The sequence below is a fragment of the Gasterosteus aculeatus genome, chromosome 2 (assembly GCF_964276395.1).
Source record: "Gasterosteus aculeatus chromosome 2, fGasAcu3.hap1.1, whole genome shotgun sequence".
In the NCBI taxonomy this organism is placed as follows: domain Eukaryota; kingdom Metazoa; phylum Chordata; class Actinopteri; order Perciformes; family Gasterosteidae; genus Gasterosteus; species Gasterosteus aculeatus.
This window is the reverse complement of record NC_135689.1, coordinates 11,275,517-11,291,385: the sequence shown is the minus strand read 5'-3', so window position 1 is coordinate 11,291,385 and position 15,869 is coordinate 11,275,517. Positions and strand designations below refer to the sequence as shown.

The window sequence follows — 15,869 nt, the reverse complement described above, 5'->3', positions numbered from 1 at the left end:
CAGAGGGACGGCCTGCAGCCCTCTGAAAGGTTTATGCTGAGCTCACTGCTTTTCTCCTTTCATCGCATAGAGAGAAAACGCTGGCAGTAACAGTTTCGCCTGGTTTCTATGATCTGTTTGTCTTGTCCAGAGTGGATATATGTAGTTTCCTCTGCAATCACACTCCGGAGAGTTGTGTTGGATGAAGGATGTGCAAATACAGCCAGCAGACATTTGTATCCGTCTAAAGACTCGGATGTCACTCTGGAAGTTGCGATTGGGATTTCTCTATTGATGTGATCTCATCAAACTCACAGCAGACTTTTAATGTTAATTTCCAGCCCAAACTTTGAAAAAAATGTGAGCGAATAATAGCACCATCATATTTTTGGGGTGGGTGGGGTTAAAGCGTTGATTCTTTTCTTCTGATTCTGACAGTATATTTGTTTGCCAGTTGGTGCACCTCTATTGTGATGAGTATTATTTCCTTCTCGGCTCCCTCGGTCTGTGGTAAGCCGCCTTTTGTTAAGTTGAACCCAGCTTAATTGGACAGTGATGTTGAAAAGGTGCTAGCATTGTATTTTCCTGTTCCCCGGCCCCAGACTGCTGACGTGTACACAACGACTCACGCAGGGGACGGCCTGCGCTCACCACACAGTGGGGACGCCGTGTATTGCAGGCCACGAGATGAAGGACTCACACATCAAGTATTCATTTATTCGACTTCACAGATGCCGATTAAATGTCCTCACCAGGGATTTGTTTTCTACTTGGTTCAGATGATCCATTTTCTAGAGTAACTTTTCTAACGTTACGAGCCCATGAATAATTTATGGCCTCTACAGATGAGATCATTTGTCTTAACACTGCATCTTTGCAGATTACTTGTAATGAAAGTATGCGCAGCAGTTGCCATGTCATGAAAACCTCGTAAACCAGGAACACACAAAAAAGTGACTCTACAGGTTTAAGGAATCTCTGCGCTCTACTGAAGAACCCTGTGACGTCAGAAGGGAGAGCAGAATGCTGTGAAACAAATGCACTAAAAAGTACAGAATCACGTTCCCCAGGAACCGGTTGAAGGATGGGTTCAGTTTTTATAGTTCGTCTTAATTCATAAGCTCATTTGTGGAGATTCCTGTAAAAGTATTAAATCATAATGGTTCTCCCTTTCTATAGAGACTATGAAGAAACTCCTTCCTCGACACGTTTTCAATCAGGTGACACTTACGCTCGCTTACAGCCAAAGTTAATACATGAGCGAGACGGACAGGTCAGGTGGGTATTTAGCAAAGTGCTTAGAGGGGAATCAAAGGTTGTGTTCTACAAAGATGGATTTTTTTTTTCTAACCAGAACAATTAAGGAATGAATGATTTCAGGTGAATAACAACCTTGTCGTAAGTGATGTTTGAATTATGTAGCATTTCATTCAACAGTCTGAAAGAATTTATTAAAAATGTATACCCAAACTCACACAGCATCAAAAGATGAACATGTGTTGAATCAAACACAAACACCTCCAAAGCATAGCTTTGGTGTATACAATTGACAAACATTTAGAAACTTCATTTAACATTTGAGGGAAACTCTTGGGAGACGTCAGTATGCCAGTGGAAGACATGTAATCTGTTTACCTGCTACAATCATTTGTACACTGGCATAGAGACACTAACTCACCTTAATGGAGGTATCATAAATCGGAAAATAAACTTTAAATTATGAGCACAAGCATGTTTATTTTAAATGTTGGAATATCAAAAACTTGGCAAACATAAAAAAACACATTTCCAGCAGAACTCCTGCTTGCTAAATTAACAAAACAAACGTTAAAAGGGGAAAATGGTCATTAATAAAATTCTACTTTTTTGGAAAATAGGCATTTAGAGCATTTCATTTTCTTTGTTAGAAATCACAACGTTCAATATATCTGTGATTGCAAAAAAGAAAAAAGGTGTAAGACATCAGTGCATCCCAGACAAACATACAAAAGTACAGTCCAGACAAAAGTACAGTCATTTAAGTCAACAAACAAGAACATTTTCAGTAGAACAGAATTGTCCATGCAGAACAGAACAGCACTTTATGTCACCATGGATCTCTGTGCATGTCTGTGTATTCAACAGTCACTTCATTAAGGAGCGGAGGTCTCTTCAACAACTCATTGACGTGGCACCTATTTGTATTTACTCAAGGGCAGGCATTTCTGAAAGAAGAAATTAATGAAAAATTTGACTTTTGTCAGACAGATTTCAACCGAATAGTTGACTTTTTGGTAGTAAGAAAATACTAATGAAAAAAAAAACATTTGCAAGCATTCATATCCAAACCAACACTAGACAGACCGCATTGCAATTTTATGGAAAACATAAACCACTGATTAAATTAAACTAATTCTCCTTCAAAAATAGACCCATACAATCAAGCCCTTCCTAACATGTCAGTACTGTGACGAACATCTTTTCCCCAAACATTGTATTTGTTTCTTAAGACATCTCTAATAGATATACTTTTAACATTACTATTGGATCTAGTGACTACTGATGACAAATGACATGACAGCTCAAAGAGAATATTACTTACGTTCATCATCGCTGTTTTCAAAATCATGCTGCAAAAGAAAAACTAAAGTTACCACCTCACCGTTTTATGTGGAAGTCTAGGTCAAAATATATATATTTTTAATGTGAACCTGTTGGTGAGGTCACAGAGACCTTTACCGTTGGATTTACAATCTAATCAGTTCACCCTCTGCATGCAGAGGACTTTAGTGCTAGAATTTGCTGAGATATTGCATTCATCAGCATGGGCCGTGTGTGCGTCCAACCAGATAACAAAGTGTCCTGCAACGGCTGTTGCCAGTAGAGGAATAAGATCATACCTCTTCTCCTGCACCATCAAAATCAGGTACATCATCCCTTCCCATTGTATTCATCATCTGAAGGGAAAGTACAGGTGATCAATATAATTAAATCAGCACTTCATTAACCGGACATACTCACAACTTGGCATGGTGCACGTTCAACATGCTTACCTCGGAGAATTTGTCAAAACTTGACAGATCCTCGTCTGAGTCATCCTCCCAGTCTTTCCAATTATTAAAGTCCACACTCAGCCAGTTGCACTGAGAGAAGATAGATTCTTATTTAAGTTTGAGCAATATTTAACTATTACATCTAAATCTATTATTTACAGCTGTTCTTCAATGCAGATATGAATTGATTCGCTCAGCTGGGTGGATTATTACCATTAGTTGAATTGCAGTGTCTAGATTAATCTGGGAAAATTACCTTTGTCTTGTCTTTAGTAAGTCGCGGCCATGCCTTCCCAGGCTCTACTTTTCGTAAACATACCAATACAGACCGGTCAGTTCGTCTGTATTTGGAGTCCTAAGAAGAAGAAAAAAGGTCTGATGAAAACTACAAATAAATAAATCATGTGGTAAAGCTGCAATTATGTGAACTGATGACAGACATACTTTGGGGTTAATCTCCCCAAAAAGGTCCACTGTATTCTGTTGTTTGATATTATCTGTTCCACCGACACAGCTGTAAGGTAAAAATAAAAGAGGCTGTGAGATCTTTGGGTCTTGTTCATTCTGTTTGTAGATTAAACAACAGACCAGATCCAAAAATGCATCTTAGAGCTCATCATTTTGATGAAAATACCAGAAATGCTCAGGAACATTACATGTCATATTAATGCAACTTACCCAAAATCAAATTTGGAGTTTTCAAAATTTACTTTCACATTTTTACTGTCCTCCACGCAGAAGTCTACAAAAACAGCGTCTCGTCTGTCGTACCACTTGGCTGTTGCAGGCTGCCTGGTGACAACGAGTAGAAAGGGATGAGGACCATGAACCATTCAATCACACTCATTATTCATCATTAGAATAGAATAGTAAACTATATGGTTATTTGAACCGGTGGGGGGAAGGTTAAATGGATGACGACAACATGGGCTACGTTACAGTATAACGTTGAGAAGCGCGTGTAAATTGGCCTCAGTTAATATTAGTCGCAGTAAAATCTAACGGGCTAATGATGACACTACACCTTTCCATCGCTGACATTAGCTAGCATCACCCCGGTCTTCCTTGACGTTAGCCTGCAAGCTAACGATAACGGAGCTAAAGCGCGTAATGACAGCGCAAATTCGAACAAGCTACGGTATGAATATCAGGGAGATTGTGGTGCAAATGTCCGCTACACGGAGGGAAGTGTCGCTAGCTGCCTTGCTGGTGTAGCGGCGGGGCGCGTCTGTCCTTCCTGACAGTAACCGCAGAGGCGAACTCGCGTGCTTAGCCAATATTAGCCGGTTGTTCCTCACTAACACACTACGAAGACCTGTGGCTGGTCGGCAATGACCGCACACGACGAACTTACATCTCCACTGTTTCAGCAATTAAACTCCCACGTCGTTCAACGATATAACGTTAGACAACAATTACAACTTGAAGCTGCGGTGGCCGGCAGAGACGTCAAGTGACACCTAAACAGTTAACGCTCGAGACAGAAGCGAACGGCGTGGTCCTCCCAAACATCGCGGGGTTTCGACTCTCGTGACGGGGTTTCACAGGCCAATGACGTCAGAGACAATTCTAGAAGTTATCACACTGCGAAGCATTTACCAATCAAAATATTATAACTTACTTCTTATGATATATATATATATATATATATATATATATATATATATATATATATATATATATATATATATATATATATATATATATATATGTATATGTATATATGCAAATCAAAGTTGAGTTGCTCCAAAAAAAAAGGCTGTTAGGCAGAAAATGTAGCTCGCCATGATAGGTTGTTTTAACAGTTATAGCATAAAGAGAAAATAAATAAATCAACAGGTTCGGAGTTGCTTCAGTTCACCAATTATCCTCAAAAAGATTATGCTGATTTTTACGGTAACATGGGCACGGACAGCAGAACAGATGCAGTGGTGGAGGCCAAAGCATCTCCTGTCACAGCCGGCTTATCAACAGATGCCCCTTTGTCGCTCTCTGCCATGAGATCACTGTGAAGCTCGAGCTTAGCGATATCGGTTTCGGTCCCCCACACGAGTGGAGGTTGTCAGATGCATCTGCTGTCCTGGTGTTTGATTGCAAGGGATTTTCCTATCGGACCAAAGCACTCACGCAGCAGAGAAAGACATGGAGATCGACTGAGAAATTCCTTTAAAACAAACAGGCTCACTAGGAGAGCGTCTTCAAAGACTTGGACTGTGTGTCACCAGTATGAGGCTTGGCAACTGTCGATAGGGCTGGTGAACAAAATCAGGTAGGCAGGAGAAGAGAGAGCAGCTGGCATAACAATGTTGTGGCGTTTCTGACTGCGTGGGGTACAATGATGTCAGAGAGGATGTTGAAAATACCTGAAAGAATAGGTGTTTGACCTGAACAGGAGAGGCGAATTACACATACAGAGGATGGTTTAGTGAATCAGTTAGTGGTGACAAAGAAATCATCCATCTTTCTTTCCGCCTCTGATGACTTTGTTCCAGACTTGCACTCAAGGACCAGTGCTGGAGCCAAAACAATGGAAAGGAAAAATACATTTGGGAGATGAGAGGATGCAGGTAGTTGGCATATGGGAGCTTTTTGTTGGCAAGAATTGCTGTCGTTAGAGAGCACAGTGTAACTGCTCACTCCCAATTTCAGCTCATAGAGGGACGTGAAGCTCCGACAACATAATCATCATGTTCAATGTTATAAGCCATGTAAGCTATGGATCATTATGATTATGATAATTGTGTGTAACTGGATATATAACATGTGTACAACAACCACAAGCAAACCTAACTATGATTTTGTTGGTAATCTTACAGTTGTACATCAACATTATCTCCCTTATAACGCACTATTTCTTCAGATACCGAAGGTTTCCATGACTTTCCAGCTCTCTACTTCACAAGGTTTTATTTGGTACATTCTACCTCAGCAAAGAGACCAGTTGATGTCAGCACACACAAGACACAAATCCTGCAGCTGCTCCATAACCGGTGAATAATTTAACAACCTCTGGGATATCGTGACCGCAGCTGTGGGGTCTGATTCAAAGCTGGATGTCCTACATTCATGTAACACTCATCTGATGTAATATGTAAAAAAAAGAGAGGCTTCATTAAGGCTAATTCACTTTGAATTGACTGCCTCCAAATAGCGTCACGCTTTGACACACTTTAATTTGATCTCCAACTCAAGGACAAAGTAGTCTGTGTATGAAGATAAAATATTCGTTCACCAACATCTATTTGAAAAATGGATTTCAGAGTCGATTGAAAGAACTGACTCATTTAAATTGATGTCAGAAAAATGATGGGAAAATAACCATAAATCACCTCAGATACCAATAGATACATTTAGATATTATGTTCTCACTAATGTTGAATTGGGCAACAGTAAACGGGGACGAGCTGTTTGTGGCTGCCGTCTGTACTTAGTATGTGAGGACTTCAGCAGCGATGGGTAGATGCTGCATGACTAGACAATTTCTAGAGCACCGTTACGTGTCGGGCTGGAGAAATACACCTCCCCCCCGTCCTGTCTTTGGATTTCTCTGTCCCCCTCTTGTCTTGGTGGCTCTCTGTCTTTCCAGGTGCAATCCCGGTGATTGTGTTCCACCTGTGCCGGTCAATCAACTGGGCGGGGCTCGAGAAATAAAAGGAGGAAGGCCGAGCTCTGAGATTCGTTTCACTGAATGTGTATGTTGGAAGTTGTGACGGTTTGCGGTGGGAGGTTGAGGACCAGGTGAACCTGGGCTACCCTGTTGCTATTTTAATGTAGTGGATTGCTGTTTAGAAACACTAAGTTATTGGTTGATGCCTCCTCTGTATTTTGTAAGAAATGAGTTTCCGGAGGTGGGTAGAAAGGCCTAGTTTTGTTGTTTCACTTTCTTTTGTTTGGATCAAACTTCGGTCCCAACCTGCCCCACTTTGTGTACCTGCTTCTGTTATAAATTAAGATTGGAGTAAAAACAACATTAATGAATTGTGTAAATTACACATCAGTTCTCATGTGAATTTCTCAACCTTACTGTTCTGTGTTCGTCCCCCAAGCCTCCCCTAGACAAACGCGATCTGGGCAAATTGGAGCATAATGAGCCCTCAGAGGCCATTGAATAAAATTCTGACACCGGATTATGAAACCGTAATGAGTTATTAGTTGGGAATGGCGATAAGATGTAAATAAAAGTTATCTGTATTGTCAAAAACTTTAAAAAAAAAAATTTTCATGAATGAGGCCATCGCTGCCCAATAGGTTGATCGACTGGTCGAAGGCAGTACCAGTAGATCGCCATCGCTTAAAAAAATGACATCACGCATGCGCGGTCGACCGCGGGAGATGACCGACCAACTAATGCTAATGCTAATTAGCGATCCTTGCTTACTAGTTTAATTTCATTCCAAAGCAACCCAGGCTGACCCCTGTAAGGTAATGACCAAGAATGTGCTTGTGACGACTTCCTCCTTCTGAGACATGAGAGGCTCGTTGTTTCCTTCACATCGACTGTTGTTCCGTTTAGTTACAGCGACTACTCGTTCGGCCGGTGGGCACATCCTGCTTTAAACAAATATAAAAGGGCAATTTATGTGACATTTTAGCTTAGGGTACAAACATTCAATTAGAATTGGTTCAATGTGTTCTTTTTCTTTGTTGTAATATACAACAATATAAACAGGAATGTTCAGAAATCTTAAATGTTTCACAATACTAGTCAGACAACAGCGAGTCGGTGCCCTTTCTCACAGAGGCACATTGTGCTCTGGGTCATCTGATAAGATGTTTGTGCGTCAGTTTATAATCTTGTGGTGACCGGCACTTAGTTGTTGAGCGGAGGCCCCCGCCCCCTGTTTTAGTGTGTTTATCTTCCTTCTATATATTTCAGCACCGAGTATTACGACCTTGTGAGTAGCGAGATGCTGCTGGTCTAAAGCTCCCGTTGCGGGATGATCCAACATGCATAGGCCCGGACAGCCGGGGCCAATCGTCACCCCCCACAAATCCAAAAACCAAACCACAAGGGGAGGCAGATCGGAGCTTGAGTTCAGTGAAAGCCTGGCTGCTAAGTTTTGCTCTAGCTGTAGACCATTAGGGATTAGACCATTAGGGATTTTTAAATGTTCCAAATTCCCCGTGACAGCAAAACCAATCAACATGTAAGACACCTACAAGAATAACAACGATTCACTGAGTTCTACGGGGTTGATGAGAGCTTACTCATACAGACGGGTGCAGAGAACATGTATGTTTACAGGAAGAAATATAACATCATCCTCCTTCATGGTGCCTTTGCGTATTCCTTCCTGTCATGTCACAGATGGAAACTTATTTAGATTTACCTCTGTGAGGTACATCTGTTGTTTCCTGTTAAAACCTGTGTGCAACTACTTCCACCCACCTGTGTGCTGCACGGGTTCCCAGGCGCTACTCACCCTCTGTGCTTATGTCACGGCCCTTTGTTCTCCCTGAGAAGCTCAGTCAACACCCCCATCTTCTGATTGTTATTGTGTTATTGTTTTTATCTGGATCAGCGACGGAATCTGACCGTATATTATTTTTAATCAACAGTTCTCATATCTTTCCACCCAGGTGTACAGCCCTGCAGCCAGTGCAAAGCAGGCTTTGTTTGCCACGTTCTTTGAACAGCCCACTCAAAGTCACAAATCAAGGAACGACATAAATAAGGATACGCGTGAAGGTAGTAAGAAACAAAGGAAACTGAAATAACAATCAACTTGTGGCCGATTGAGTGTATAGGTTGAAATGTGCAGAACCAAAAATGATGTATTAATCAAATGTGTGGTCGAATAAAAAATGACAAAACTTGAACAAATTCCTATATTATGGTAAAATGATGGGACAATTGCAGCCCCCCTGTCGGTGTCTCCTGAGGGACAGCTTCATCTGCTTCATCCCTGGATGAGTGGGTATCGCCTGCATGGCGCGTGGGCTGCACTCTTGTGTGTAGTCCTGTATCAAGTGCTTTGTTAATCACGACAAAAGTATGATTCACTCACAGCATGAAGAGGAAGAAGCAAAAAGAAACCAACAAAAAAAAAATCTGAATAAACCACCATTTGCCAGCCAATCACAGCAGCCCAGTGACGAGCTTCCTGGTTGCACTTTTCCTTTTTTTCCCCCGTCCTCGCAGGTCCCGGTCCTCTCATAAATGGGGAGGCTGTGTTGCCTCCTGCACAGTCAACGGGGAGGACGCCGTCTTCAAGCGGAGAACCGGACTCGCCATGAGGAGAGCGCGCGGAGCGTCCGGCCGGCCGGAGCCGCCGCGCAGGTAGCGAGGGCGCAGCCGGACGACGAGCGCGATTCGCCGCCGAGCCCAAGGACGTACGAGGCGGCCAGACTCAGGCGACTCGCCGGGGGCGTGGGGGGCTGTCGAAAACCCGGAAAGAGACACCAGCTGTCATGCCTTGACTACAGAGGAGTAACGATCCACGGATAAGCCGCAGTCAGATAGCGGAGGCCTCCCGCGATGGAGCGCCGAGCTCTCTAATCCGCGCGGATCCTCCCCGGCAAAAAAAGGGGCTGCGAGGTAAACCAAGTACCCGGCGATCGACCACCTCAGGCGTTCACGCGAAATACGTCCAAGTCTCAGCTAATGCTGCGAAATTCCTGAACCCCCCCCCCCCCCCCCCCTCACCCACACCTCACCCCCCTCCCGGTCCCGCGGCTCAGTCGGGAGATGTCGCCGAGCAGCTGAGATAACGTCGGCTCGGGTCCTTCGGGTCGTCTTCCTCGCTCCTTCTCCTTCTGCTCAACGGGACGCTTCATTCGCCATTGAAGAGCTTTATGGGATCACAAGGTAACGCGTCGGCCGTCGGGAAGTGTCGCGTGTGCGCGGACTCGCGTCGGGTTCTTTGTTTACAGTTTGAATCCGAAACAGCTGATCCGTCCTCAGCGATTAGCGCCTGTTGTGTGTGTGTGTGTGTGTGTGTGTGTGTTTTTGTTTTTGCTGCTCGTGATGTCGGATGTACTTTGTCATGCACCTGAAACTACTAACATGTAACACGTGTTTGCTTTGCGATGCCCGGGCCATTAGGCCGCATCGATTAAAAACATGAAACGATCAATTGTGTTTTTGTATCCACGTAGTTGCTGTAGTGCTGATGACTCTGCCTCTCCTCCTGTGCAGTTTCCTCTGATGAGATGAGTGCGCGCGCCGGCCAGGGCAGTGATGAGTTGCTGGTTTCACAGGCGGTGTGGGATTACCTGGCTGCAGCTGGGCGGCCCTGGCTCGTCGACTTCCAGCACAGGCAGGGGATGAGCGCTGGTATCATCCGGCGCGGGGAGAGGGGGGGCTGCTGCGCCGTGAGGCTGCAGCCGGTCGAGGGCTCCAGGAACGGGGGAGCCGCGGCGATGGATGGACCCATCTCCAGCGAGACGCGCAAAGCCTTCATCGACTTGTGCCGCTGTGCCCGCAAAGAAATGAGCAAACAGGAAGGGGGACCCAAGAGGAAGAGGGCCCTGCTGCCCTTGGTGGGAGTCCTGGAGCCAAACGGAGAGGGGAGCTTGCTTCAGCCTCCGGCTCCGCAGCCCCGGCGCTCCCAGAGGCAGCAGCTCAGGTTCAGGAAGCCGGCCGACGAGGAGGCCTGCGCCGCGCTCCACGAGGCCGCCCAGAGGAAGGCCACGGAATCCGGCCTGCCTTCCCGTAGCGAGGCAGAGGACAACAGCACTTGTTCCATCTGCATGGGCGACGTAGTGGAGAAGACCACCTTGGAGAGGTGTGGCCATTCGTTCTGCCGCTCCTGTCTGGAACAAGCCTTCAAGGTGAAGAAAGCGTGTCCGGTGTGCAGGCTGGTGTACGGCCAGTTGATCGGGAACCAGCCTGCTAATGGTACAATGATCGTAGAGCGGGATTCCGATCTGGAACTTCCTGGTTATGAAGGACATGGGTGCATCTGCATCATCTACAGCTTCCCTCCGGGCCTACAGGCGGTGAGTAGATGGAGAAGTAAGAAGGTGTACAGATGCAGGAAGCAAGTGACACTCATTACTGGAATCATTTTGAGAAGCATCCAGGGGTGCAGACTCTCTTACTTCTGGATGAATAATACAAATAATAAGACTGAAATATTATTATAACGTCCTAAAAGAATGTAAAAAAGTTAATGTTAAGTTATTTTTGTGTCTTTACTTTAATTACATATGATATTATTACATTAAACCATTTTTTTAGTAACTAGCTGGGCCTTCCCATTGACTGCACAAATCTTCCTTTTTGCACCAACAACCAAAAAAATCAATTCATAGTATTTTCCAAACCAATTATAAACATCGACAGCGACTCCAAACACGTCACTGGAACTAGCTGTCATTTCAAATTCATTTAAAAGTCTCTGAGGAGAGACTCCGGACAAAAAGATTTTTTTTTTTGATGCTCTTTTGTTTACATCGGTATTTATAGCTTTGTAACTGCTGTAAAACACATTAGGAGTTGGAAAACACAAAAGGCAATCAACAAATTCCTTAAATATTTTGTACAATTTTAAATGGAAAGATTTAAAGCCTCAGAACAGGTGTTTTCAGTTTTTTTTTGGTTCATTATCCCTTTGCTCAACTTGAAAATGAACTGAATATTGGCTGAAAACACCTGTGTGGAGCTTGAAGGAAGTGAGGTCAATTTTGGTCAATATTGCTTCAGGGACCTCAACCTTTAAAAGACGTACTCCAGGGAGTTGGTCCTTTAGTGTTTTTCCATGCTACAAATACTCTCAGTGTTTGCTCACCAAAATGTCGTGTGTGTTCCCCTGAAGTCTAACGAATGCGTAGCCTCATTTCCTTCTTCATAAAAAGCAGATTTTTTTTATGAGGCAATTTAGTCGCCACATCCTTACTCTTTGATCAGTGGGGCAGCGTGGATCATGCACCCATCCGTGCTCTTTATACTGCATCTTCCAGGACTTTGTCCTTTGGCTTAAACCTACATGTCCTACAGAGGAACTAATAGTATATTTTCTTTAGTCCCTGCCTGGTAAATTGAATTTGTCAATTCAATTTATTTTCTACAGCCCACAATCATAAATTTGCCTCCGAGGGCTTTCAAACTCCACGAGTCCACTTTGTAATGGAGGCTTTATACATTTCTCATCCAGACTGAGATGATAAACCCTGATGACAGGACTTTTTCTCAGGCTCCTGCCCAAGGAGAAATCACAAGACTTATTTTTAGACTTTCCCCTGAGCAGTACTGAGTTTCCAGTTTCCTTGAAACCGATCAACAACTGCATTAATGGTATTAACTCATACCGATCACAAGACATGTGATGAACTATTGTACTATACACTTATACAAGTATACAAATATACTACTACTACAAAAAAAGACGAGACCAAGGCATCACAATCGCTGTAGTAGCAAAGCGTGCCAGACCCAAGTAGACAGACTCAATTGTTATAAAACCATTAATGCCCCTTTTTCTATCCTGATCCTGTTTTAACTCCTTAACAGCCAGAACATCCGAACCCGGGTGTTCGATACCCCGGAACAGACCGCGTGGCCTACCTCCCCGACAGCCCCGAGGGGAACCGTGTGTTGGGACTGCTGCGCCGGGCCTTTGAACAGCGCCTTATCTTCACCATTGGTACCTCCATGACTACGGGCATGCAAAATGTCATCACCTGGAATGACATTCACCACAAGACCTCAATATGGGGCGGCCCCCGTTGGTATGTATGGCCTTTTAAACTGGAGGCAAATCAGGCCACTGAGACTCGATTTTTTAATAGCTCGAGCAACTTCCCAACAGGTGCGGTAGCACAGAAAATGTCCCAGTAAAGCTTGACGGTTGTAATTTAAGATTCCTGTCCGGGAAATGCTCTCAGTTGATGTCCTTGACTAGATGGCACTTGCTGCCTGAGCTCATACAGATGCAGTGATGGCTTTTTTATTTTTATTTCTCCTGACAGTTTTGGCTACCCAGACCCCACTTACCTGGTGCGAGTGACAGAGGAGCTCAGAGAGAAAGGCATCACGGTGGACTGACCGCCATCTAAATGACTCAAGACTTTGTAGGACTTTCCCGAGTGTCCTCTGCGCAGGACATGACTCGGTTCCAGGTTTTGCTCTGAGCCTGCTCGTCCCTTAATGGGAGGCTGAAGACGAGGCCCTCGGCAGAACGGGCTTCTAATGCTGCAGAAGAGCTCACCTCACTCCACAACTCGTTCCTCTGTTTGCTCATTGGTCCTCGTTCCAGTGTTACATGTGGAAGGAAATACTTTGGGAACGGCGCATTCCTGTATTACTGGTTCCTACCGTTCGCTGTTGTCAACAGGGCATAAAGCTAATGCACTTACTTGAAGGAGTCATGTTGCAATTTGTTGTACTTATTGTATATTATTTAGAAAATCTTAAAAGAAAGTTTGTTTATTTCTATTTTGAAGATTTTTTTTTTTTAATTCACAAATTCCTGGTTTTATCCAGTAAGATATAAGAAAATAACTTGTGTTACATGGAAAAATGTCACTGCTTCAACAGAAAGCATTTCTTTTCAACCGAAACGCACTGACAGGCACTTTTGTAGGGGAGTATTTCCTTCTTTCTTTTTCCTCAGTGAAGTCAGAGTCACGGTTCGTCTGTGTGAAAAGCTCTGAGAAAACTGGCTCATGCAGCCATCCTATTCTGGTGGCAAGGAGTTGATGTCAATTGTTTTAAACTCTTTCTTTTTTTGCTACCCGTCTCACCTAAAATAACCACAATATTAATCTGGCTCACTTTTAACATGCACTAGGATGTTCCCCTGTTTTTTCATTCATTGGTCACTGTTTATTTCAAGATGCCTCCCAGGTTTTGAGCCCATTACCTCAGTTGTTGGTAATGAGCTCATCTAATTGCCAGATTTATGACGATGTCAAATATAAAAGGGCATATAGACCACTTAAACCAAATCAAAGGCACAAAGCTCTTTAAATATATATATGCCTTTGTCCCTGTCAAACTGGGATATTTTCCTGCTAATTTTGTCATTTAAAATAAAACACGTTAATTTAAATAGATAATCTACACTTTGAAGAAAAGGTTGCAGGAACAATTGGTCTGATGTGGATTGGGGTGTTAATCTCAATTTTGTTGTGCCTTTCTTATATTCACTTTTGATAATTATCAAGCATGTTGCAAATAAATGGTTAGCAGTTTGTCTGTATTTTGGTGTTCTTTCATAGCTAAACAGCATTATGTTTATAGCGGTACTAACTGGCTACTAATACTAACTGGCTACGGTTCATGAAAATATGTCTCTTAATGTGTATCAAATTAACTTCTTCATATACAGGCTCTATTCCAAATGCTGAGAAACAGACTCCGCTGTGTGAAAGTGCTTTGCTAAGTGCAGTAACCTGCTCAGTGGGACATTTGTTCTTAATTTTACTGGTTAACTCATCAAACACCCTTTTTTGTGTTTTCATCGCTTTTTGTATTTTAGTTGGGGACCAACTGAAATATTTCTGGGACGGATGATTGTAGTTCCCTAAAGCTACAGTGCAAACATTTCTATGCATTACATGTCCGAGTAAGATTTAGGAGAACAAATAGGAGAAATTTAACAGGCTACAAATTGATTGTCGAGGGAAAAGTTGGAGTTTTGCTTTTTCTAATTGTGTTGATTCGTACTTTGTTGATATTCAGAATAATGTGCTTTACATTTTAATACTTGAATAAAAAGTTATGTTTGGGTTTGTGTTGGATATTTAATGTAGGTTCTGAATAAACCAGGTACTCCATTAGCAACTGAACATGAAGCGTCTGTCCATTTGGAATAAGTTGAGGTTTTAAGAGTTGAACTGAGCTGCCTCCCTTTTGGTATTCTTCATTCAAGATACTGAACTCTGCAGGTGCTCTTTCTTCACCCAAACCACAACTATGGGTCGGTGTGAAGCTCATTTGGTTTTCCCTAATGACTGATGGGGTAAGTCGAGAGGTTAACAGAATCACCCGATTGGGAGATTTGAGTTGCCATAAACTACATGAAAATGAAGACAATATTAATTTATTGATAAAATATGAACTTTTGTCATCGAAGCAATCATGACAACAAAAAGTATTTAAAATGATCTCTTAAAGCCTGAAAGGTTCAAATCACAAAGTCAAAGTTATGTAAATCAGCTGATTTGACGTTGTCATGGTGACGGGACATGTGGCAGCAAAGTGCTGTCCCGTTCATATTTTCATCAGATCGCCCTCACAGACTTTCACCCTCAACCATTTATAACTTGTCGTCATTTAAGTCCCTGAGGGTTCAGGGTAAGGGTTTAGGGTTTATAGTTTAGGGATTAGGGTTTACAGTTAAGGGTTCATAGTTCAGGCTTGAGGGTTTAGGGCGGTGGGGATTGGGCCGCAGTCTGCCAATGAGTGGGTATTCAGTTGGGATTTTGCTACAACTCTCACCTTTTTGTAGCGATACATCCGTCCCCCAGAGGGCCCTCGTTGTTAAAAAATGAAAAGTCAACAGATGTGGATGTACACATGAACGCATCTGGACTGGTGAAAGTATGATGAGATAGCATCCAATTCAGTTTGGGGTACTCAATAAATTGATCGCTGGCAGATATAACAATAAGCAGACGCGTTTCTGTTACATAACACAAGAGAAAGAAAACAGACTGATAACTATGCCTGAAAAATAATTACTAACAAATTCTCAGATATATATATATATATATATATATATATATATATATATATATATATATATATATATATATATAGATATATCTATATATAGATATAGAGATATATATCTCAAATATATCAGATGCAGTATGAACTCAAGGATCGCTTGAGTCATCCATCCATTTGTAACACCAGTTGTAACACTAGAAAAAATCCCAAATGTTTCTTTGTTTAGTTCCTCGTAGGCA

The 15,869-nt window shown here is 42.8% G+C and overlaps 2 protein-coding genes across 4 annotated transcripts; one reads left to right on the top strand and one right to left on the bottom strand.

The window, feature by feature from the left end:
• Positions 1–1,408: 1,408 nt before the first annotated feature.
• ptges3a (prostaglandin E synthase 3a (cytosolic)) lies at positions 1,409–4,598 on the bottom strand. Of its 2 annotated transcripts, none has more exons than XM_040192982.2 (8): positions 4,366–4,598; positions 3,690–3,803; positions 3,456–3,525; positions 3,268–3,366; positions 3,012–3,101; positions 2,859–2,915; positions 2,561–2,588; positions 1,409–2,183 (listed from the first exon to the last, which is right to left on the bottom strand). In XM_040192982.2, coding segments are annotated over exons 1-8 (480 nt in total). In that variant the 5' UTR covers positions 4,368–4,598; the 3' UTR covers positions 1,409–2,163. The 2 variants fall into 2 exon arrangements, with proteins under 2 accessions (XP_040048916.1, XP_040048915.1); XM_040192981.2 differs by having other exon boundaries at positions 4,036–4,376.
• Positions 4,599–5,065: 467 nt separating this feature from the next.
• dtx3 (deltex E3 ubiquitin ligase 3) lies at positions 5,066–14,684 on the top strand. Of its 2 annotated transcripts, XM_078092367.1 has the most exons (5): positions 5,066–5,280; positions 9,154–9,819; positions 10,150–10,952; positions 12,466–12,683; positions 12,924–14,684. In XM_078092367.1, the coding sequence occupies exons 2-5, from the start codon at positions 9,807–9,809 to the stop codon at positions 12,997–12,999; spliced, it is 1,110 nt and encodes a 369-aa protein (XP_077948493.1). In that variant the 5' UTR covers positions 5,066–5,280; positions 9,154–9,806; the 3' UTR covers positions 13,000–14,684. The 2 variants fall into 2 exon arrangements, with proteins under 2 accessions (XP_077948493.1, XP_040048888.1); XM_040192954.2 differs by lacking the exon at positions 5,066–5,280 and having other exon boundaries at positions 6,045–9,819.
• The last annotated feature ends 1,185 nt before the right edge of the window (positions 14,685–15,869 follow it).